The 26,971-nt window shown below is 30.6% G+C and overlaps 1 protein-coding gene and 1 long non-coding RNA gene across 3 annotated transcripts in view; both read right to left on the bottom strand.

Annotated features, from left to right (window-relative positions):
- Positions 1–264: 264 nt before the first annotated feature.
- Positions 265–2,268, bottom strand: LOC132737248 (uncharacterized). 2 transcript variants are annotated; one of them, XR_009626708.1, is made up of 2 exons: positions 1,386–2,268; positions 265–1,261 (listed from the first exon to the last, which is right to left on the bottom strand). It is a non-coding gene; the product is annotated as an uncharacterized LOC132737248 (long non-coding RNA). The 2 variants fall into 2 exon arrangements; XR_009626709.1 differs by having other exon boundaries at positions 265–1,230.
- Positions 2,269–3,747: 1,479 nt separating this feature from the next.
- The window catches only part of LOC132737251 (peripheral plasma membrane protein CASK-like), a gene marked incomplete at its 5' end in the record, with an annotated part of 47,738 nt that continues 24,514 nt past the window's right edge, over positions 3,748–26,971 (bottom strand). The window contains 9 exons of the mRNA XM_060724507.1: positions 3,748–8,541; positions 10,905–11,006; positions 14,054–14,256; positions 14,813–14,893; positions 16,214–16,354; positions 17,203–17,350; positions 18,531–18,629; positions 21,902–21,970; positions 22,731–22,820. Of these exons, the coding sequence (XP_060580490.1) occupies positions 8,365–8,541; positions 10,905–11,006; positions 14,054–14,256; positions 14,813–14,893; positions 16,214–16,354; positions 17,203–17,350; positions 18,531–18,629; positions 21,902–21,970; positions 22,731–22,820 (1,110 nt within the window). The remainder of the gene's footprint in view (positions 8,542–10,904; positions 11,007–14,053; positions 14,257–14,812; positions 14,894–16,213; positions 16,355–17,202; positions 17,351–18,530; positions 18,630–21,901; positions 21,971–22,730; positions 22,821–26,971) is intronic.

Here is a 26,971-nt window from a genome sequence, read left to right as displayed (position 1 = left end):
CTAGTTTTGACTGCACAGTTACTGACACCATAAGGATTTGATTTTAGCATGAAGTTTAAATTCCGAAGTAAACAAAAGACCTTAACCTACGAATAATTATAATTTTCAAAAACTTTCGCGTTTCCGATTCCATACAAAGATGAATTTATTCTAGTATTAAAAGAAACATGTGAGAAGTATGGCCTTAATTGAAGCAAATGCACAATGATTCATCTCCTTCATCAAAAAATTGGAAATATATAGAAATAAAAAACAAACGATATATTCCATATTTCATTACATATTTTATTGATTTAATACGAGAGAAATCAATATAATCTTGGTCCTGTATACATGTAGCAGAGTAATTTGCTAGAGGCTACAGTGTACAAATAAAGTAACAAAACAAATGTCTGTAAAAACCACTCATACCAAATATATGCTAACATTTGCATAAACAGACTTAATAAGTCCCTATGTCTCTATGTAACAAGAGCAACAATTAATCATAATGTCTTGTTCTCCTGTTACATTTGTTAAAATTAGTTAAAATTTGTTTAACACTTAAATTGCTGAATATCTTAAATGGCCTTGTCCAGCTTCCATTTTAGAAGTATCAATTATCATTGTTTGGAAAATCGACATGAAATTTTTAAGAAAGTAAGCCCCACACAGTATAGAGCCTGGTCAGACTACATGGAAGTGCAAGCTTGCCTCGTTCTAAATTGGTTGTCATGGACAACCACTTCCGGTACCAGCAGGTTAGGGGTTTATGTAAACAATTCTTCAATGCATATAAAAACCAAAAAAAACAAGTTATTATACAATGATATAAAAATTGATCCAAATCTATTGGTTTCTATAGAAATGTATGATTACAAACAAGATTACTCTGTTTTAGGCAGTAGATTCATATTTCTTTCCCAAGGGGAAATATCATGTTTCAAAATAAATCTAAGGTCAATGCTAACTATAAAATAATTACATAAAACTACATGGTTATTGATTTTTTATAAATGAAATGAATTTTAAAATAATGCCACATTTTTCTCCCTTATTGCAAAACTAACATTTTCATGGAAAGGAACAAGTATTTTTTTGTTCATCAAGGCAAAATATGTATTTTTATTTTACTAACATAATTTGGCTTACTTTCCCTATATATACTGCTATAAAAACAGGATATACCTATATATACTGTTAAAAAAAACAGGATATACTTACATATACTGTTATAAAAACAGGATATACCTACATATACTGTTATAAAAACAGGATATACCTATATATATACTGTTATAAAAACAGGATATACTTACATATACTGTTATAAAACAGGATATACTTACATATACTGTTATAAAACAGGATAAACCAGCAAATACTGTTATAAAAACAGGATATACCATAGAAAAACTTCACTATCACACAGTTAAACAAACAAATGTATGTTAGTTATACACAATTATACATATAAAATTCTATATTCCAAGATATAACAATCTACATCAATATATTTAGGGTCTCCAATTTTGTAAATACATTTAGCTATCAAAGTGAAATAATAATTCAAGTTTTGCCAAAAAAAAAAAATGCAACACACTTGAATCAAATCTACTCTCTTAGCAATATTTCTTTTTTCAACAATCTTTGATTGTCGGAATTGAAATTAGTGAGATAAAAAAATTGTTATCTACTTGTGTAATATATGAAGACCAAAATTAAATAAGTCCAAACACGCAAATAACTTGGCAGTATTTAAGTTCGCCATTTGTCAGTATGCATTCATTCTTTTGTTCAGAATCATTAGAATTTAAAGCAGCACGCCTCCATATTCTTACTTATTTTCATGAATATTTTGAAAATGTATTAATAAGTAAAATATTGAGAAGTGAACAAAAAAAAATTTACACATACAACCTAGTAAGAGGTCAAAAATATGTAAAAATAGCCGTTACTGTGTAAGTTACGAAGTATAAATATGGTGAAAAAAAACACTGCAAAACTGGTCATTATTCGTACATAAAATCTCGGTACATTTTCCTAAAGTTTGATTTTCTTGAAATAGTTTGCCTCATCTGGAGGCGTGCCACTTTAAATCTACCTAAATCTATAAAATCATATAGAGATGCTTATACAAATATGTTTTTCTTTGGCTCAGGAGCACTAGTAACTTAGTATTTAAACATTTTATACTCGTACACAGTGAGATGGATGCTTAATGATCAACAATTATTCAAATGAAGCCAAAGATCAGTTTATGAACCCAAAGATAAAAAATCAGACTTAATATTTAGTAGATATATACATATTTGATTTTGTTAGTAACCTACTTTCTATAATCTACTTTAAATCCACATGAAGCAATAAATTTGTAAACAAAACAAGAGCTGTCAGTAGGACAGCACGCTCGACTATTCTAAGTGCTTGATAGTAAAAGAGCCTTGATAATGTTAAATTTTTTAAGTTCACAAAGGGCTATTTTTTTTTTATAAATTCATGTAATACTGGCCTTAGAGAGAGTCTAATTATACAGTATTGGCTTGACTATTCGGAAGGTAATGTCAAAAAGGGTGTTTTATTGAGTAAAATAATACTAATTACCTTATGAATACATAAATTTGACAGAAAAGGTACAAAGGCTTGTTTTATTAAGATTTTTTATAAAAGTAAATCACTGCTTTTATTATTATTGAAGTGCATAAAATTGTCCCCAAAAAAAGGCACAAACCCTTCAGTAGTTATTGAGATAACAGCTTTTACAAGCAAAACTTTACCATGAATTTTTCTAAGTTGAAAAAGGGAAGAAAAAATAGCCTAAATGCAAAGATAGAATAATGGATCTTTGTCAGTGACCTACAATTATGACCCTAAATGCATATGTGAAATTATAAATAAATATCTTTAATAGTTATTGAGATATGTAAAACTTGCATGTGAACATTAACCAAGAGACTAAGTAGAAAAGGACTAAGTAGAAAAGGGGATATGAACCAGCCTTAATGCAAGATAGAGTTATGGAACTTGGTTAGTGACATACAATTATGACCCTCCAATTATGACCCTAAGTGCATGTGTAAAGTTTGAAGTAAATATTTTTTGAAGACCTGTAACCTTTAACCAAAAATTTCTAAGTTTCAAAGGGGCAAATAATTCTAACAAAATTGCAGCAGAGTTATGGACAATTTTGCAAACTGATGTACATTGTTACTATAAAAAAAGTATTTTAAATTTCAATTGAATATCTCAAGCAATAATTGAGATATTTGACTTTACAAAAAAACTTTAACCAAAATTTCTAAGTTCCAAAGGGGCATAATTCTTTCAATTTTGTAGGCAGAGTTATCCAACTTGTCAATCTGATGAACCTTGTTACTATAAATAAGTATTGTAAGTTTCAATTGAATATCTCAAGCATAATCGAGATATTTGTCTTTATAAAAACCTTTAACCAAAATTTCTAAGTAAAAAAGGGGCATAATTATGTCAATATTGTAGGCAGAGTTATCCAACTTGTGAATCTGATGTACCTTGTTACTATAAATAAGTATTGTAAGTTTCAATTGAATATCTCAAGTAATAATTGAGATATTTGACTTTACAAAAAACTTTAACCAACGCAGACGCCGACGCGGACGCCGACGCCGGGGCGACTACAATAGCTCTCATATTCTTCGAATAGTCGAGCTAAAAATCAAAGTAACAACAATGTCCAAACATTATTTCTAGCCTAACACAGCACTTTGAAAAAAAAAATCTTTCTTTTAAAAAAAAACAAACAAACTTCTGCTTACAGTTAAACAAAAATAGATGCAAACAATGATGTACATCACGTAAGTACAGAGTTTCTTAAAGAAGTTATCTTGGCATTAAAATATGTTTATGTGAAGTGAAATAACTTTAGTGTGATATTAAACTGTTGAAATATTCTGTGAGATTTGAACTATAAATGTTATATAATGCCATAATGCCACCTATCGCCAAGCATCCATGAAAAAAATATCACTTCAACTGCATTTGTACTGTAACAAGTTTTCATTTCAATTTTTTAAATTCAACAAATTTATCAAATATATCCTTGTGAGAAACAATAAACTTAACAAAGTGTTGTAATAAAAAACATTATATAAGATTTTCAAACAATTATACATTCAATTAGAAAAAATAATTAATATCAATTAACACAGGTCAATCAATTTATTTTCAATTAATATATAAAATGGGATTATTTAATTTGTGTCTTGTATACAAGAGATCAAAAGATCACCTTAAGCAGCTCAACTCCAGATTTATGTAAACTTTTTATGAAAAAACTTTTAAAAAAATGTTCAGAGGTGAAATTATTGTTAAGTGTACAAATAAATTGATTTAAACGAGCCTAAGACACTTGCCAAGCACAGATTTAACATAAATTTGTTCAAGTATGCAGAATTAAATATGTCAATAAACGGGATAAAATGTTGGTGGTAAAAATATAATTAAAGTTTCACAAACATTGTGTATGTTTATAAAGCTGTGAATAAATTTTTTCTTCAGTTTTTTTTTTCTCTATTTTTTTAAGATATATTTTAACTTATCTGGAGTTATGCCACTTTCATAATAAATGCATCAACATTTCTACAGTTAGTAATGAAAACATTCTAACTTAACCTAAATTCACTCTTGTACTTAAATAAATCTAATACTTTGGTATAAATTAATATTGCTTATCTCAACACAAAGCTGGTAAATACAAAAATAAACTTGTAAATATTAATTTTATGATTGGATATTTTATGTGTTTTATCAAAAAGCATAAAATATATTATACTGCAGTGAGGTCAAAGTAATATATGAGTTTACTGAAGTATTAAAACCAACTATGAATTTACTGAAATTTTAAAAGCAAATGGTTCAGTGATGGTAATAACTTTTTACTTAATTTTCTTTACACTTTTATTTGTTCTAAGTTTTTATTATAAATTATATAAATTTTACCTTTACATCTTATTAAGTTATGCATACATTGTAAAAATTATATGACAATTGCTAGAGTGCCCCTCTGTACAATATTTCAGGTACGAACAAGCTTCCTTCAACTAGACAGATAGCCGCCTCAAATGATGTAAATTGTAAAGGCATCTATTCATTCTTTCTCCCCCTATTGTAACATGTATAATATATAACTTTATAAAGCATATATCTTTTTCTTAGGCTATTTCTTAAAAATACAAAAAAAAAGAAAACAAAAAAGATATACTGGTGATATATTATCATAGTTTTTTTGTAATGTAACAATATACACATCCAGAATAAAACAAAATAATATTCTATCTAATAAAAACAACTTCATTATAAGAGATCAGCCAACAAAATAGCAGGACATCATTCAAGATTATTTTTTATCCTGTCAGATTTTAACAAAGCATAATCCCCAATTTCCACTTTTTAAAAATAAAACGTATGAACAATTATTTGCACAACCTCCGTCTTTTCTTCATAAATATACATAATAAACTTAAAATTTTCAAGAATATGTCCCAAAATCTTTGAATATACATTATAAAATAGTCAAAACTCAGTATACATAAAATAAAAATAAAAGCAAGTTTTATTTTTGGAAGCAAAATATCTGAAATATCTATATATAAATATTTTTATAATATATATTGTTCCGAAAAGCATAATCTGTGAACACAAATCGTACACTGGATTCCAAAACACAGCACACACAACACACACATACCCTAACCTTTATAAGGCTGATAAACATGACAGTCTGTTTCATATACTGTGTTCACTCACCTATATGTCGGACCTATTATAAGACTAGGTCCTTATTTTGACTCAAAAACAGCACTTTCTGGTAAGACCCTCTTATAAGACGGGTAGAAGTTTTTTTAAAGGAAAAATACTACCGCACCTCTGATTTTTTAATGGAAAATTGTCAAAAATCATGAAAAAAGTTGACCGATTGGTTGGATGAATAATTATTTTCAAAAAGGACGTGGGCTGTAATGATAAGTTACCCATATGTTCAAATTATAATTGACATATTCTTAACACGGCTGTAGTTAAACTTTAAACAATTTATAGCCATGAATATAATTACATGTCTTAACACACGCTGAAATATTAATACCTAAGTAATGACTGAAATATTTCTCATGTAGATTTTACTGAAATATTCATTGGACAGAAATGACTAACTTAAATTAAATAACCAACTTATCACCATTACTGATAAATTAATCTAATTTCTAAAGAAAAAACATTAAAAAAAACAAACAGACTTAAGCATTGGTTTAAAAAGCTCTGTAACTTTGCCATGAATAATGAATTAAATATCTGGTCATACTATCATATTCAATTTTTGATCTCATGTAAAAAATACTGGAACCTAACTGTGGCAAAAATATAGAAATAGAAGACATGAATTCCAAAAGATTGCTGTAAGCAGTTTCCATAAACCCCTTTTCATGTGATGAACACTAATATAATCAAACCATGATTTAACAAATTGTTAATACAAGAAAAGATAACTTGTGTTTTGGAATCAACATAAAATTACTAACAAAATCACAACTCTCTTGTTCAATTATAATGGTGCAATTAACAATAATGTTGTGTAACAAATTAACATGTTTCCCAAACTTTAATAAAGAAAAGAAAAGAAAGAAATAAAAAACAAAGTAGTGAACCATTCTATCTCTGTTTTATGTACAGACTGGTACTCTGTCAATGTTAAACCATTTTCATAATGATTATACCACATACTAATAAGTAGAAAAATGGAATCCCTAAAGAACACCCAAATTGACAAAATTGAAAATGTTGCACATTCAGTTTGATTGAGCCTGTACATGGATGGTACCATGCCCGATAGCAAATGCTTAAGCAGAATTCAACATTTTACCATGAAAATGGTGAAATTTGAAAACTTGTTTCATTTTTTTTCTAAATTAACACAGCTCATTATATGTAATTACATTAATTACTAAATTACATTCTGGATGTCCTAAAAAATGACTCTAGGGTAACACTATGTCCTAATTTATGACCAGAGGATGGCAAGTAAAGATGCCGGGGTTAAAAGAAGCCGAGAATTTAGCTTATAGCACTGAATCAGAACTGGGCAAATCTGCTGATTCCATGTCCAAACAAATATTCTGTGAAATATATAAACTCAAGTACAAGTATGACACAATCTTTGGCAACAAATCTTTCATAATCCTGTAACAAATAGTACAATGATCTGACAGAATATTGTTTTGCTCTTAAGAATCCTTTTTTTGAATAGTAAATCTTGCAAATGAATGGAATATTTGGTAACAATGACCCATTAACCTTGATGTCAGTCAAATAATGATCCATTGAAACATGTGATGGACAGTCAAAACCATGATGGACAGTCTAAGATAATGGATCATCATCATAAATGCGGACAAAAAAGGTAAGACGTAAACAATGTAACATAATGATTTACAGAAATTACGTTTAAATCTATACAATAATCACAGAATGTTATCAGCTGCTTAAAACAACTTCCTGTTTACAAATTAATCATGATCATTCAAGACAAAACTCTCATAGAAAAAAAAAACATTTCAATTAACTGCATATTATTACATTTAGTTATTAACTATTAAGATAAAAAACATTATTTATTTCAATGTTTGCCAAATATTTTACAATTTGAAGTAAATCATACAAACAGTCATGTTTCCGTTTGCAATATTTTTCCATGATTTACAAACAAATCTTTCTTGCAGCCTTATTAAAGGAAGAATAAATTTCCATCAGCAAAAACAATAACAGTAACTCTTGCGACCATACTGATTCTTTATACAACATTACTCTCCCTTTGATGACTTTAAAAATTCCCATTATATGAGTTCTTTCCCTTTGTCCAACAAAAGCTCTGTTTCTTTTTTTTTCTTCTTTTGATTCTTCTAATAAGCTTAAAACAACACATTGGAAGACAATTTTCACAGAAAACAGCTACCATCACCATTTCCTTTAACAAATTTAATAAATTCCTAAAAACAAGCTGATTTTACACATATATTCTAATAAGCACCCATCTTTTTGCTTAATTTTCTCATTTAGGTTGAAAACAATTTCATCTCCGATTTTTAAATCTTGAATAATCAATAGGAAGAAATAGCACTGAAATAACAGTAAATATATTCAAAACTGTGAAGTTTAAAAAACAAAAACATAAATGATAATGCCAAATTTCTAAACTAAATCGCTGTAAATATTTCATCAATTTTTTCTAAATGTAAATTACACTGAATCATTCAGTACAATACTACTTTTCAATGCAATCAAAACGGCAGTTAAATTTATATAACAGGGGCACTGATTAGAATAAATATGATAGTTTACACTTATACGGTAAACTCAGTACACCCAGCTAACAGGCACCCATTGTGGTGTTGAACAAACATTGTCAATGGCATCTTCTAACTGTAAAATTGTTTCCGAGATATCATTGTTAACTATCTTAAAATCAAAGTAATGTCCGTAGGCTTTTTCTAAAAGTTCACTTTCTTTGGCAAGTCGCTCTAAACTACCATCCTGAAAAAGAAATATCTTATTATTTACTACACAATGAAAAATAATAAAGAATTTTTATAGTAGCTGACATAAAATTTTTTAATTAAAATATCAATTTTACTTATGAAAATTAAACAGAAATTACCATCCCTAGAACAAAAGCCATGTTTTTCTTCCTCTATTAATCAAATAATACATCAGATATTAAGAAATTGTTTTCACATTCAAGGTCACAAGCATTAAACTATATTTATTTGAGACTTCAAATTGATTAATATGTCCCATTATGGGGAATATGGTTAATGAACATTTTTAACAGGTTTCACATTATTCCCTCATAAAACAGATACGGCAATCAAGTGTATTTTTAAATGATATATGCACAGCACTTAAAAGGAATGCTTACATGTCATATGACGTCAATAAACCAAATAACGTCAGGAAAAAATTATTTCTATGCTCAATGTAGTTCAACATTTTTTTTATTAGCATGTTCAAATGGTAAAGATATCAATTTTTCTTGCATTGTAGTAAAATAAGTAATAGAAAGAGCATCGAAATACAAGGCTATCTGATTTGTACGAGGGGGCATAGCCCCCGAGTATTAATCAGATTGCCGAGTGTTTTGATGTTCTTTCTCTTTTGTATCATAGTCATAAATAAAAGCACCTTCCCTGATGTTACAATATGAAACCCCAGGAAAAAGGAACTAATGAACGAGCATCTGAATATGATATTTCTATCGCTTTTCCTTTCCCCGTCGTCACAATATGAAAACCCCAGACAAAATGAACCAATCAATGGGCATGCTCTGCAGTGCGGGTAACTAATACCTGCACTCCAGTTAACGCACCGTGCATGTATATGTATACGATTTAACTCTGACACATTTTCAACAAAAAGGTCCCCAAACTATGATACAATGCATGGCTATCATTCAAATGCTTTGTAGTTAATCACTCAAGTCTATCGTCCTTTGTGATTATATTCCTGTGAATTTGAACCTGAACAATGCATTATTCTACAACAATGTACTCAAAATTGATACCTTTTTTCTAAATAACAAGCTCAGTTATCATAATCCATGATTTCTAGGCTGAGAATTATCAATTATACATTTTAAAATGCTTAAATTTTAATATTCTGTTAACATTTGACAAGAATACAGAAAATAACTGTTAACATGTTCATGCACTTTAATCTGTATTAATCAGAAGGGGTATCAACAAAAAAACATAGTCTTTATTATGATAATAACTTTCTCAGAATTTTTCATCATACAATTTCACAGTGCAAGGTGAATTCTTAGACTTCTCATTCAGTTTTCATAAATTTGCATATTATCATTAATTCTATAGATATTGAGCATGCTACTATCAATTTTTACAAATCATTTCAATCATAAAACTCCCTCCCATAGTTTTCAAATGTCATTTACACATTGGTACTTTTTAGCATTTCTGATTTAGTATGGTCCACTGGTGTCCCTTTGTATTAGTATCAGGCACTTGTGGGAAACTAAGTAAAACAATCAAACCTTCCAAAACCTAATTATGTTATTTCTGGTATAACTTCATTAATCATCATTAAATATTGTTCACTTTCAAAATGGAAAATAAGCTAACATCAGTTAAACTTTTCTTTATCCCATGGTTCGTCAGAGCAAGAAGTAATCTGCCAATTCATTTAACCACTAACCTTCTGAATTTCTTAAATAGACTTAACCAGCTCTAACTTTTTGCACTGTCCAATATAAATAATAGGATATACAGTCATGTCATAGGCACACATGTAGCTTGGTATAAATTTATGTGTAGCCCTGCTTCTAAGGTGCATGCACCCAGAGGAAAATTTGATTTGCTATGAATTGCCAGGTGTGTTTTGGAACAAGATTTTGTATAATAAATATGTATAGAGGATAATTAGAAATTGCAGATAATAATTTTTTCACTTTCTTGAAAAAAGTTTAGGCCAGTCTACTTGACCTTTTGGATGCTTCACAATATGTAAATGAATATGAAAACTGATAATTAACAGCTAAACAGCATAGAGTCTTGTCAGACTGCTGTATGGTCTGTCTCTATATACTTGTGGCAAAGGCATTTATCATTTTCTCTTCTAGAAGTTTATAGAATAAATTAAACCAGCTCAAAGAAGTTGATGAAATTTCCTGGTTTTGTCACAAAGAACATTTTCATGGGTACTTAAATTTGTGGACTGTTTATTTTTCCAAAAGGTAAAATGTAAATAATGTGATGCAAAATAATCTTACAGCAGATGAAACAATATTTCACTGGCTCTTAAATTCATGGATTGACCTATCCATATGAACTACGAAAATTAGTTCCCGACGAATAATAATGATTTTGCAGTAGATAACTTACATCAATGCCGGCAGTTTTAGCTAACTGTAGATCCAGGGCACTAGGTGCGGCTATAAATACAACAAAGGGAGCATACTCTGCTGAACGTAACACTTTTAGGGCCTGTAAATGACACACAAAAAAATACGCTACACTTACAAAAACATGCAGTTATCTTAATATATAGTAGGCTAGGAAAATAAAAAGATAAAAAAGCGATTCATATCTCTGCAAAATAAATAAAAAAGAATAAGGGTTGTTAGTTACACAGGTCCAGTCTAATAGTTTATAAATTTGATTGGCCAACATCAACCAATGTCCAAGCCAAATATGGAAACTGATCACGCAAACATAGAAAGGAAATAGTCATAGGCATGAATTGTCTTTTGCAAAATGTTTTTTTTTTCATCAAGAAAATATGCATTTTTGTCAAGAGTACAATTTGATCAATCAGTCTGAAATATATGATCTTTCTGCAGAAATGGACAGAAGACTAATAAATGAAATTCTGACTTCAGTGCAAATATCCAATTTTATGCTTTCATTCTTCAACAGTACTTAAACTAACCCTCCACAAGTACCAGCCAACTTCTCCACAAGAACATGAGGAGTGTACGATCAAAACATAAAGGAACGGACATGAATAATTGTCAAACCTGAGGAGAGCATTAGTAACTTGTAACACATAAATAAAAGTTATATATATTTATATCATATTAGACTGGACCATAAATAAAAATAAAAACATAAAAAATAAAATGTCATCAGCATACAAGACGTTACCTGGAAACGAAAATAAATTCATGCAATTAATCTACAAATATATTGTCATTGTCAATTTAAATACAATCAAACTTAGGATGTCATTTATAAATGATGGACTTAATAAATTACGGACTTAATAAATTATGCACTTAATAAATAATGCAGCACTTAATAAAATACACACTTAATAAATTATGCACTTAATAAATTATGCATTTAATAAATATGAAGAGGCTGATTAACTTGTACTCTCATTTTTTTTGTTTTTTTTTAAAATGCTGCTTTTCTTTGACTGTATGCATTGTATTATAACCTGCATTAAGCAACCACCTTTATTTTCAATTCCTTCATTTGACTATTTCTTGTAAGTTTGACTGTACTATAGAGGTTTGGAGGTTTAAATATCTCTTTTGCAACAAACTTACTTCAAATAGACATATTGTTAGTTTTAGTTCAACTGTGTGGGAAGCTATAAGCTTATAGACACAATAGAATCCATTTCTGGAAAAAAACAAGTACTGAGCCATGAGTATAAAATTTCTTCCTCAAATAAACAATGACTTGCTACTAGTGATCATTAAATTACCCTTTAACCCCTCAGCCATGCTGCCACTTCCTTATTATGTTATAAAAGAAATGATTGTCAGCAAGTTGTAAATTTGAGCATCCAAGCCTCCTATATAAACATGTAATAATACATAATAATAAAAACATGCTGTTAGTATAATTTGATTTTAATACTATAAATTGCCATCCAAATGTTTTTCCTTTTTTATTTCTTGGTAAAATCTCCTATTTTCTATCAAAAAATAAAGAAAAACTGAATCCCTAAAGTACGCCCAAAACGACAAAATTGAGATTATGCTGCATGCTTGGTTTTTCACCAATATAGTGTCATTAACAAAACTGTCATGATTTTTTGCTTAAACTCTTGAGATTGTTTTGAATTCAGCACAAATTTTTGAATGCAACAGGCGCTGTTTTGAATTCAGCACAAGTTTTTGATAGGGGACAGGCACTGTTTTGAATTCAGCACAATTTTTTTTATAGCGGACAGGCGCTGTTTCGAATTCAGCACAAATTTTTGATAGGGGACAGGTGCTGTTTTGAATTCAGCACAAATTTTTGATAGGGGACAGGTGCTATTTTGAATTCAGCACAAATTTTTGATAGGTGACAGGAATCTGGATTGTGAACCAGTATTCAATTGATCTGATGACAGTGACCTGACATCTTCTCCACATGTATCTGTGGTGGATACACAAACACAGTAGACAGTATGGCCAAAATTCACAATCATGTAAAAACAAGAATTTTTTCACAGACATTATCCTCCTGCCAATAAAACAAGTTGTTAATCTTTTTAAATTGAAGGTGTAAATGTGAATTTCTGGTCTTCAATGTATCTTGAGAATTTTATGACAAATTAATTATTAATGTACAATGCTGAAAAGAAAAAATATAAAACTAGTTAGTTAATAAAATAAAAATAAATTTTCTATACAGCCATATCACTACATCAGCCATAGACAGTACATCAACAGTACATCACAGTACAGTATTCATGAGGGTTGTAAGATGGGGAGACATAGAGGGGCGGGGGTCAATATGATCAGCGCAGCTATCCTGGTAACATTACCTCCTGTGTGGGTCGTATAGTCGGTGCTGCAATAAACACTACAAACGGACAAAACTCTCGTGTCCGTAAGATTTTTAGAGCCTGAAAGAAAACACATTTATTTATACCAAATATATAATAACAGTTAAAGTAGACTATTTAGAAAACAACTTAAAAACAATTGATTTTATAAAAAATATTTGTGTTTTCATTGAACTTATGCTTCCATTGAAGTTAAAGCTATTGTAATGTGCACACATAGGTATTGTAATGTATCTGACCTCTATTTTAGACATATAAGTAAAAGTAGAACTTTTAATCTTCAAAAGCAACTATGTATACCTGTTTAAAGCTCAGATATTCATTACTCATTTAAAGTTGAATTGTATTTTTTTTTAAAAAACCTTAAAGAACTATTAAACTAATTGTTCTCACTACAAGAACATAAACATTACAGGTCAAATACCATAGCAAATGCTCAGCCAAATAGGACACATTAATCCGTACACTCCTTAAGCTACATAATGTTAATGAGCTTAATTTTGTGGGTATGAAATTTCGTGGTTTTGTCACAAAGAACATTTTTATGGGTTCTTAAAGTTGTGGATTGTTTACTTTTCCGAAAGGTAAAACGTAAAAAATGCGATGCAAAATAATCTTACAGCAGACAAACAGAAAATTTCGTTGGGTCTTAAATTTGTGGATCTACCTATTCATGAAAACCATGAAAATTAGTTCCCAATGAATACCAATGATTTTACAGTAACAAGACATTAATTGGGTGTACCTGTGGCTCAACATCTAATATTGCCATTAGACTGAGAGTATGAATCTGTTTTATAGTTTCTAGTTTTGTGCCGTACATGGCGTCCTCGTGAGTGCCATACTCTAAATATTTATTCGATGATATGTCTTCCATCATCTTTTCATGCGTCACAAAATAATAATTCTTTCCATCTTCCTCAGTAGGCTTTGGTGGACGGGTCGTATCTAAAAATATCATATATATGCTAATAAATTATTACAACAGTATTATCATTTATATATAACTTATGATAAAAGTGTTCAATCATAATGTACAGCATATAATCAAGTAGTAATAAGAGAAATTTTAAAAAGATATTTAAAGAAGTAAATACAAAATGAATGTGATTCCAATGTGTTGATGAAATTAATCTACAAATGTTTTCTTCTTTGCTTTGGTATAGTACAACTTGAGGTCAAGTGACTTTGTATTTTATTAATAATTAGAACATCTGAACTTCTACTCTTTTAGGTGCAAGAGGATACCTAGACAGACCCACTGCCTGGATAGTTTCCCAGTGAAAGAGACAGATTTAAACCTAACCAATGGGTGACAACGTGAATTAGGTCACTATGTCAAAATCAATTAGCAAATTAGACCTCTACTGTAAATTGAACTGTCAGGGAAGAACAAGGCTTAAAACTGTACTTTTTAAGTACAAATTAAAGTCACAATTTCAGATTTACCAAGTAATTAAGGAAAACTGTTTTCACATTAATGATGTGTAAGAAAGGTACATACGTGGAATGGGGTATGCATATCTGTCAGGATGTGTCGTGATTAATGTGTTTTTAATGTGTCTTCTACCAACACCATGAGCACCTGAAATAATACAACACAACACCATGAGCACCTGAAATAACACAACACCATGAGCACCTGAAATAATATAACACAACACCATGAGCACCTGAAATAATACAACACAACAACATGAGCACCTGAAATAATACAACACAACACCATGAGCACCTGAAATAATACAACACAACACCATGAGCACCTGAAATAATACAACACAACACCATGAGCACCTGAAATAATACAACACAACACCATGAGCATCTGAAATAATACAACACAACATCATGATCACCTGAAATAATACAACACAACAACATGAGCACCTGAAATAATACAACACAACACCATGATCACCTGGAATAATACAACACAACATCATGAGCACCTGAAAATAATATAACACAACACCATGAGCACCTGAAATAATACAACACAACACCATGATCACCTGAAATAATACAACACAACACCCATGGGCACCTGAAATAATACAACACAACAACATGATCACCTGAAATAATACAACACAACACCATGAGCACCTGAAATAATACAACACAACACCATGACCACCTGAAATAATACAACACAACAACATGAGCACCTGAAATAATATAACACAACACCATGAGCATCTGAAATTATACAACACAACACCATGAGCACCTGAAATAATACAACACAACAACATGAGCACCTGAAATAATATAACACAACACAATGAGCACCTGAAATAATATAACACAACAACATGAGCACCTGAAATAATACAACACAACACCATGAGCACCTGAAATAATATAACACAACAACATGAGCCCCTGAAATAATATAACAAAATAACACTTAACCTTACAACTGTAGGATAAAGGGAAGAAATTGCCTTAAATACTAAAGAAAAACTCTGAAGGACTGCCTTCTGTAGTGCAATCATCTCTTTACAACATCTTCACAAAAAATTCAACCTCTGAAGAGCAATACGTCTCAGCAGAAAGCAAAATCTTTGAGTCCCAAAGGTTGTTGCTCCACATCTTTGGTTTTACATCACCCAAATACGGTAGAAGTATTATGCCAACTTTCCAAGTCAAATTGTCGGTGACTCAGGTGCCCCTCTGTGAATAATTTCAGGCAACAATAGGAACCCAAGTAGAACCAGCAACTTTCCATCATAAGCTAGCTGGATAGCTTCCTCACATAAAATCATTCTAAGTCTCTTGAGGAAAACGAGTAAATACCAGAGTAAAAACCAACTATCTCAATGCGCATCAACTGAGGTCCAAAGATTGTAAGTCCTTTCAATACCTCCCGTAACTTAAAATTTGAAACTTCTTAACTTACCTAGTAAGACTAAAGTTTTTCTAACAAATGCTGGAAGTCGCACCACTTCCTCGTATGTGTTGATTTCCAGTTGGTCAAATATGGCGTTGTGTTTTGCTAAATATTTATCTTTCTTCTTCTTCCCAAACCATGAACAGTGCACTGTAATTAGAGGATAAAACCTCAATCATAAATCTTATTGTCAGCTTTGGTTTAAAACATAATTATTTTATATTCTTTTCTATAAAATTTTGTTAGGTGTTCAGGTGGTATGTTGACTTTCCAGCTTAGCTAATGGTAAATAAACCTCTGCTGTCCTGTCCCTCAATAAATTGTTCTAGTCCCAAGCAAACAGAATCCTACTTATTCAAGGTTACTAAGATAGTTTCCCAACTAGAAAGGTTCAAGTCCCCTGAGGGATTTAAACCAACAGAAGTGCAACCTTTACCACTCAGCCATGGAAGTTAGATATAGCTTACAATCATTTCATGTCACATCTACCTTGTTCTCACATAAAGTTGACAAACATTTTATATCCACAAAGTAAAGTACAGCCACAATCCCCTATAATCAATATATTTTAAATGTTGATTGCCTAATAAAAGGAAAACAACGTTTTATTAACCATTAAAGAATAATTAATATAGACTTTATACTGTAGATAGATAATTATAGACTTTATACTGTAGATAGATAATTATAGACTTTATACTGTAGATAGATAATTATAGACTTTATACTGTAGATAGATAATATATCAATTTATTTTACAGCAAGTTAATTAGACAATAAATAGAAAATTTAAAGGCGTTTTCGGGAGTTTTCATATAGACATAATAATAGGCAAAATTTAAACAGTTCAATAGAATTTCTTTAAACTTGGCATGTTATTAGAATACGAAAACTCCTGAAAATAAGTCAGTAAGGAAATAAGCAGAAAATACAAATTATCGGGCAAAAACTGGAGAACATATGTCAGTAAGGTAAAAAAAAATACAGCCTAACCCTACCAGAATGTTCTTGTTTGGCTCGCTCCTGTGCCGTTGTTGTGGCCCGCCACTCCTGTAACTCTGGTGAGGGGATCAATCCTGCTGGCTCACTAGGTAAGGCATCAACTTTCCTCGCCTGCCACCAACTTGAATCTTCTTTACTTATTACCTACATGTATATAATATCATAAAATTATAACTAGTCACTACTATAACATAGAATGTAAATGTGTGTAAATTGTAGATACTGCAGTATTATTAACAATTAAGTTGTGATCACCTAAAATCCTTCCAAATATTGAATTAAATCTTCATCATACTGGTAATTCAAATGAATTTTAATGATTTGTCTTCTCCCAACAAAAAAATATGAGCATTAATTTTGTTTAATGCTTCAGGATATATTCACAATAGAACAAATGCACAGATTTTCTATCCCATGGGTGTTCAGAAGAAAAAGTATATGTAGTAGTGTTTATAGCTTATTGATTCAAATAATCTTAAATGTCACACTGAGGACAGGAGTGTGAGGACATGAGTGTGAGGACAGGAATCAAAACACTAACACTTTCTGCTCTGTCATTTTTTTGGTAGGGTTTTATGTTGCATCAAGACTGTAAAATTCTTATGACCATATGGTGACTTTCCAAGCTTTACTGGTGGAGAAAGAACTTGGGCGTCCCCCTGTAAATTATTTCAGGCACAATCAAGCACCTGAGTAGAACCACAAATGTTCAATTAGCTAGCTAGAAAGATTATTCACATGAAAGAATCCAAAGTCCCTTGCAGGATTCTAACTCAAACCTGTAAATGATAAGTGGATGTAAATTCTGACCATTGTAACAAATTTTGGTGTTATGAGGGGGTGTTACAAGGGTCCTAAAGAGAACCACCAAGTTGTCAAATACAATCAAGTACCAGCAAGGTATTAATTATGTTCTTGTTTATGAATTCTTCCTCTAAACCCAGGAATAATTGGTTCAAGACATACTCGAGTCACCTTCGTGTTTCATCATGAACAGCTTGAGAAGTTCAAGGAAGCACACTTGAAAGTGCTACAAATAACATTTTTACCACAATCAGGCTTAAATAAATATAATTATACTAGGTGTTATATACTAGTACACCTCATTTCCTAGATAAACAATTTCTGACAACTGCATCAAGGAAATTCATTCTTTGGCTTGGTGGACTATAGTATTGTTGTTTTCTTCCTTGCAAGCTGGTGGTAACAGGTTTAAATCCCATGTAAGGTGTGATTTTCACAAATACAATAATTTCAATATGTTATTATTTTAGATGTATGGTTACGACTAGTGCAATAATAAAGATAGTAAAATAGTATATACCCTGAGAACGTCACCCATTTGGAACGGTATACCAGCTTGTGAACATGGTATTAGGTCATCCTCTTGTGGATCATAGTCAAATAAGGCGCGAACAAAGATCTGAAACAGATGGACAGAGCAATGAACATTATGTATATATACACTTATATATATTTTGAGGCTAAAGTTTCACACTGCTAGAACTTGTTTTATACAAATATATAACCATATGTGGTTGAAAAGAAAAAAGAATAATTGGACTCTTATATAAATCAACTAATCTTGAGTAACATATAATAAAATGAAGTGATTCATACTGAGGAATTTATGATAATTGTTTACATTTAAATCATACAAAATGATGTGCATTATATAAATAGTTACAAGGTGCTGTTACAGTATACATACATGATAATCAAGACAGAACCTTCTATTTATTCTGTCAGTAATGAGGATAAAAAGATGTTTTTGTTTCAGTGCCTTTAATTAGATTGTGTTGGCATAACATGTTCCATGACATGCTGTTACTCATCAAGTTCTTAGGATTAAAACCAAACCATGCTGTCTATACATTAGGGTTTCATAATCGGACAAAACTCATAATCGATCATCGAAAATAATCGAACCACCCTTTTCGATCAATCATCGATTATATAATCGAAACATTTACTATAACAAAGTAAATATGTACAATGTTCATATCATGCTTTAATATTTATAAGAATTCCATTTCCATGTAACCACCACTTTATCAACTGAAATAAATTAGTTTATTAATAAAGATATACTATGCTCATCCTTGAGTAAAATATTTTTATCAAATAAATTCGTTAAAATCTATGAAATTATTATGTCTCACTTCCAAAAAGCAATGAACAAACTATGTATGGGAACAAGTTAAGTTGGTCCTTTCTTAACAAAACTGCCATTTTTTTTTATAATGACACTATATATTGATATTGCAACCACCTTTAGTGTGTAGAATAATTTTATACATAACATATCTTCTTTGTGTGAAGTCAAAACATTTTTATATTTACAAATAGACTGTGTAGCAATTTCAATATTCTCTAATGTCAAATTTGAGCATAGTATACCTTTAAACTAGCATGCCTCACAGTCAACTATTAACTCCATGGTCACCAGTATACATGTACTTTCATATTCAATTGAATAAAAATTATTGTTTCAACCAAAACTGGCTTTAATTTAGTGTTGTTATAATACAGTGAGTCTGACTTAAGTAACGGCAAGAAAATGAATTACCGATAATCGATTATTAAACTTTGTAATCGATCATCGCTGATCGGTTCTATAAACGATCAATTTTCGATTATACTCGATCATCGTTTAATCCCTACTATACATAAAGCTTAAAGTTAAAATTAGGTCAAAATCATCTTGGACTTTTTTTTTTATAAATTAAATCACCTGACTCATTTAATTGTAACCAATATGGACTTAAATATTGTAATATTTAGTAATGAACGTCTAGGGCAAATGTTTGCCCTCTTTCACAAACAAGAAGAAACAGTTCTAACATTAATGAAACTTATCTTTTTTTTAAATTGAATAGGGCCTTATGCAAATTAATTGTTGGTTGTTTATCTAACATTATAAATAATAATCATCACATGTTTTTATCTGTGCCAGAAAAAAAGTGAAATTATTGTACTGTTCTCATTTAATAGATGACTGAAGTCTAAATTATCACCATGTTCAGCATAAACTGACAGACAAGGGTAGTAATTCTGGAAAGTCCTGTCATGTGTGTAACCAAGTGAGTATTTATCTTTTATTAAATATCATATAACAGCTTAAGAGAACCCAAATAATCAATCAACATTCTAATTTTAATATCAAGATACTAAAACAAAATGAACTTCCAAGCATAATACACACAATAATAATAACACATTGAAAATAAATAAAATTTATACACATAATAACATCCAAAAACAAAACGATTTAATATAAATTTGATTATATTATATTATACAAAATTTATCTATCAAAATTGTAAACAAATCAACTTAACAATGAACTATCATATCCCAACAGAAAAACTGCTACTAGGCAGAGTAATTTCCCTTAGATGACAATATACATCAGGCAGAGTAGTTTCCCTTAGATGACAGTATACATAAGTAGTTAAGTAGTTTCCCTTAGATTATTTAAAGATAAAGATTGTAACCATGTTATTAAATGTGTGTACCAAAATAGCTCTCTTACAAACAAAGGGAAGCATTAGGCCGGCTTTAAGCATATAAGGGGCAATAACTCTGGTTATAGTAGATTTACTTATCAAATTGGCAAAGATTGACAGATCTAATTCAATTATACACAAACCATTTAACAATTCCACTTTTTAATAATATCAAATCATTTCCACTTACAGTTGAAAAATTTTTACTGTAGAAGAATTTGCCAGATAGACACATACATGCCCAGGTAATGCTTAACTTATTTCTGGCATTTTATGGTAGATGATAATGCACACAATAACATAAAGTCATAATAATAAATCATTAAACTAATAAATAATGGTCAAAACAAAACAAACGATATCCTTTCAAAAATGTCAAAATAAGTATAGTTTCTACATTTTTAGAATTAATTGAGCAGTGAGCTATTACTACTGACAAGCTTTTAATCAATAGCAGATTGAAGAACATTATTTTACAAAATTAAGTCCATATACCAACAGAAGTAAGAGACAATCAGTTTATAGAAAGCTTTGGCGCAGAAAATGGCACAGTACTTAAAATTAAACTTTGTTAATGCAAATTACCAACATAAATAATGGAAAAAAATTAATTCAAATAATTAGAAATATTCAACTCAAAAATTACTATTTTGTAATGGAATGAAGTTTATAAAAATATTTTCCAACAATCATGCAACCATTTCAGTTTTTACCATTTATCATTAAATGCTTAATATAAAAACCCTTATCCTGCTGAAACCATGTGATTAGTCTAGAGTCTTCCCCATTCTACATATTAGTGTAGTCTGACCCTACCAATAGTATAGTCTGACCTAACACATTAGTGTAGTCTGACCTACACAATAGAGTAGTCTGACCCTACCAATAGTATAGTCTGACCTACATATCAGTGTAGTCTAGCCCTACACATTAGTGAAGTCTGACTAAAGCTCTATACTGCTGGAAGCTCAATTTTTTGTATTTTGATATTGAAATCCCTTAAATTGTAAATGAACTGTTCCAAATTCAAAGCAGGATCAATCCATTACACAAATTCAGCAGGTTAAAGGTTAATTTACATGTATACCAGCATGCATTACAAGCATGCCGTCTGCTGCAAGTTCAAGGTCAGTCTGACTACAGTGGGTGGGGTTAAGACACAATGGGTCTGCTATTTTTTGTTTACCTCACAATGTGGGACTGGACCCTGATAACTAGGGACTATCTTCAAGCATACATTTCCATTAGCGGATCTCTGTAATCAATTTGTGTATATACAATATTCTAAACATAGAACGGTGATTTTCAAAACATTTTTTTTCCACCTATACTGCCCAACAGAAGTATGTATGCACTATTATTCTAGCTATTTCAAATTTTTCAAGTCTTAAAAGTCAAAAACTATTTGATAAATAATTGACTTATAATTTAAGTATTTGTTTAGTAAAGAAATAAAATAGCCTTTTTAAACAAACCTACTCTTGCTGGCAGTATAGATATAAAAGGTGAAATAGTCAAATAAATGTTACACTTCAAGTCCTTTCCTTAAAGCAGCTTCACTTTCCCTAAACATATTATTTCGCTGTTTTTTTTTGTTTTTTCAAAAATCCATCTAAGAAAATAAATCCATTTTTTCCCCCACAGTTTTATTATATTACCATAACGATGAAGTGTAACAATTTTTAGACTGACAATATTATGACCAAAATTATGATGTTGAAACTACTTTATTCATCTCCCTTTAAGAAGGCGGCAAGCCAATTTTTTTTTAATTTTGACAAAAAAAAGAATACTACTTTTTTAAAATTAATTCATTCCATCTGTGATTTCTTACCTTCACTTTAATCGTGGGCTGGGCTCATTATCATGGTAGGCGGGATTCATTTTAATGGTGGGCGGGGTTTAGGGGTATGTTTCAACATCATGATTTTGTAAGCATAATAATAATAATATAATCATCAAAATCATCATCAACACCACTGACTTGTATTGGTCAGTGTAAACATATTACCCACCTCTTTATGGTTGTTATTCTCGTATCGTTCCCGAGAAACCAGGCCATGTGCGCTCGGTATCACCTTGAAACTTATAGTTCCCTGTACTCTCTACAAATAACCAGGTCATTATTTGTGTTCATTCATAAATATTATACATCAATAAAGGGTTAACACACATTTTTTTCATGCATTTACATCATCAGAAGCATGAGTATGCATTTAAAGCCTGAGCCCTAAGGGCATAAGTCTGAGGGCTTCTGCAGATGTTATTGCTTGAAAAAAATGTGTGTTAACCCTTTATTGATGTATAATATTTATGAATGAACATAAGGTGCATTAAAATCTTGCATAAAAATATCTTTCAGTAATTCAGAGTTGATAATGAAACTACTGGGTCAATAATAGCAGTAAGCTTTTTTACATGGCGCCCCGAGTCACACATATTATGTTAAAGAACAGCACACACTTGCAGGATTGTATCAGTTATTGCATTTTTTCGCTTTAAATGTATACATGCATGCAAGAATAAAAGATGGAACACTTAAGATAGTGATATTTCCTTCAAAATTAATCAACTATTAAAAACAATTACATGTACCAGGATTTTGTGCCCATAACTAAAGGATATTAGTTTTGCCACTAATAAAAAGTTTGGCCAGTATGCACATCATGCACTCTAGGCTCTATACTTTTTGTATTTTGTATTGATGAAATTCCTTATAAACAAAATCCCTCTATAAATGGACTGTTCCAACTTTAATATTGGGCAAATCCATTACATAAATTTAGGAGGTTAAAGGTTGGGCTTTGCTTGTTTAGCAGGGAAGTGATCATTTTCAATCATAGGAAATTGACTATTTACAATCATATAAAATTGCACAAGATAAATACACATGTTAAACAAATGTCTCTCAGTCATGAGCCTTGATAATAATTACCACAACAATAATTTGTCACCTTAGTGCAGTAATGGGTTAAATCATTCTAAATTTAATACGAGTTAACCAGTTATTGCACTAAGGTATTGAATTGAACTATGAAAGCCAATTCTTTTAAAATTATTCTCTTTATCTCCTATTACATGTAATTTTCCATCAAACCTTCCAGTAATATTCCATCTAATCTTCCAGTAGCATTTTAGGATAATAATTCTTGTGCATGAATGCCAATATTTCAGCAAAACAGCATTTAAATCAATCACTTTCCAAACTTAAAGAAATCTCCTTCTTTCTAGGATGTATCAATAGCAACTAGAAATACTCCCAGCATTTAAACAAAATTTTAATCAATGTTTCATTAAAAATATCTTGAAAGCTACTTCACAATGGAAGCAATCTTTTTATTGCATACACGATTTTTGCCAGTCAGTTAAATACAACCCCGATAAAGCCAAGATGATCATCAATACAAGTTTACATACATTTATTACATGCTTTTCGGTGGTTTATAGAAAAATATCAGTGATATAAAAATGGTAATCTCACTGTTTGAAACAGTGAAATTACCACTTTGATAATTTCACTGTTTTGAATTTAAGCCCCTTACGTTATTTCAGTGAAATACCAGCGTGCACAGTACTGGGAACCAACTTAATGACGTGACGTCGTAAATGACGTCACATTATATTATTATTTGGCGCGCTTTTCATTCAGTATTAGGTTAAATGTCTTTTTAAAACGTTTCTTTGCATATAATTAAAAGAAAATTTGTTTAGTTTAGTGTAAGATTGAAATATATTTCACCTTGTGAACACCAAAAGTTCATATTTCACTCGTGGCTGCGCCACTCGTGAAATATACCTTTTGGTGCTCACTCGGTGAAATATATTCCGATCTTACACTGCCACTAAACAAATATCCTCTATATCAAGTTATCAAAAAGTCTGTATAATCTACCTTTGCTTTTAAGTATTTGGATATTGGTCATTTGGCTTTACCAAAAAATAAACACTATGAAAGTATTCTCTGGTATCACATTTTTTTTCCCCAGAGGAATTGGTCCTGCAGGACAAGTGACTGCTAAATTTTCTTGTCCTGCATGTAACACAACATGTCCTGTATTTCATTCTTGATTTTCAAGATTAACTGTGCCAGTCAAAGGCGTTTGTAAAAGTCGTAACTTATTAAATGAATAATGAATATACTTATAAATTGGTTGGATGCTTGTAACTTTAAGACTGTTGGAATTAATGTTTTTTATGAGCCTAGAAATCAAGTTGATATTTAGGGGTATAAAAGCAGTGTCTATTCTAGGACACGCAATTGCGCGATTCACGCTAGTATTTCACAGATCGCGCACAATTCAAAATGATGTGCGTGAAAATCGCGCATCTATAAAAAAAAGTAATAAAACCGTAAAACTTCCATCCCGCATTATATTTGGTTGTTTTGTTTACATTTACACGGAAAACCGAAGGGAGGTAACTGTAAGCTAATTATAATAATTTAGTACCGTATGGTACTGGTTACGTGAGTTGACGGAAATTAACGGAATGTTCCGTATCGACCGGAACTAGTGTGCTAGGTCTGACAGTTGGGCGCCATTTTAGTGTAGTAAATAATCAAGAAAAATGAGGCAATTCCTAGCTTGGCTACGATCTAGACGTGAAAGATAGTTCGATTATTTGTATTGCCAATCCCTTTATAATCAATCGCGGCAGTTCTGTAATAATTTGTTTTCGTTTAAAAATTAAGGGGGGACAACTTCTGCTGCCTTAAATAAATATTATCTTTTAATTATTTCATTGGTTGAACGCCTCAGTGTAAACTTAATGCAGACGATTTAACATTGGCAGTTTATATTGGCACCCTTTGATTTTGAAAATCGCCCCCTTTTTTGAAATAGAGGGGGGAAAATCACCCCTATTTTTCAATTCCTAGAATAGACACTGATAAAAGTGTAAAATTGACACAGTGTAAAGTGATTATGGCAGCATGAGTCAATTGCGCCCATCAGTTTAAATAGTTTACATTTTATATAACCCCATAATATTGGTTTGAATATTGGTTTTCCTTCATAACTCATGTAAGTATTAAATAATGTTCATTCCAGCAGTGTTCTACTCTGTCAAATACTCCACTCGACTTTTAGGACCAACAGACTACCTTCATACTACTTGTCCGACTGTTGATTTTTCAAGAAAATACAAGCAGACCTGTGGAATTTTCGATCATTGATATTGTGATAAATTGCTTTTTCTCAAGACTTTCTCATAATAAAACCACATTCAAAAGCAGAAAAAAAGTAAGTAAAGATTGCATGTGTTCAGGAAAACATACCATAAAATATATGTTTATTTTATTATACCCAAATGATTGTTATGTGGATGTCTATTTAGATCACACACATGGAATGGTTCTATGTTATTATTCCACACAGAGCCTTCATTCCGATCAAATTTAAACACAGTCTGGCATGCAATATAAGGTAATATTTGAATACTTCAGAGACAAATTTCTACTGTATATCTACTTATTAATTTAGATTTGCATAGGAATGACTCATAAAATTTTATCCTTTCGGTCCATTATGCAGATGAACCAATTCCAAAAAAACCTGGCTGACTGCAAAAAAAGTTTAAGATGAAATAGCTTTAATGATTTCATTCAAATTATTTGCATTAGACTGGTTTTTCTTCGACATGAAGAAATTCCTGAATCAGACTGTTAAGAGTTTTACAAAGGAGAAGGCAATTTTTTTTATAATAAAATTTCAAAATGTTTTAACCTGTCACTTTTTTAGGAGATTTCATTTGAAAACTTCAGAATTTTTATTTATGCTCAAAAAACTAATATGTGTAGGGGAAATAACTCTGTTAAAATTATTTAATTGTTGCCAAACAGTATTTTTTAATGTTCAATCAATGACTAATATTTTTAACATTATCAGTCATTTATTTTGGTGTTTTCGTCTGTTAACTATTTTAGGTATATTAAAAACTGAACAGGGGCAATAACTCTGCCAATAATAAGTTATCTGAAGCTTAAGCTGATAATGGTCTTGATTTGATTTAATTTTAACACAAATGTACAAAACCTTTAAAAATTTGTCATCTATTTCTAGAGCAAACCATGAAACAGACAGGAAGTCGGACTTGTCCATTATATGCTCCAAAACTTAGTTTGTTCAGTTATGAAAAGAACCAAACGTTTCAAATGATTCTTTGAGATGAAAAAGCATCCAGATTTATATTATTAACAGTTTTGAGTAACAATTTAAAATCATTTGATAAATTTTGTAGAAATTCATATTACGGTAAA

The sequence above is a fragment of the Ruditapes philippinarum genome, unplaced genomic scaffold, assembly GCF_026571515.1.
Source record: "Ruditapes philippinarum isolate M1 unplaced genomic scaffold, ASM2657151v2 ctg2072_1_1_1_1, whole genome shotgun sequence".
Classification (NCBI taxonomy): domain Eukaryota; kingdom Metazoa; phylum Mollusca; class Bivalvia; order Venerida; family Veneridae; genus Ruditapes; species Ruditapes philippinarum.
This window is presented reverse-complemented; position numbering and strand designations above follow the sequence as displayed.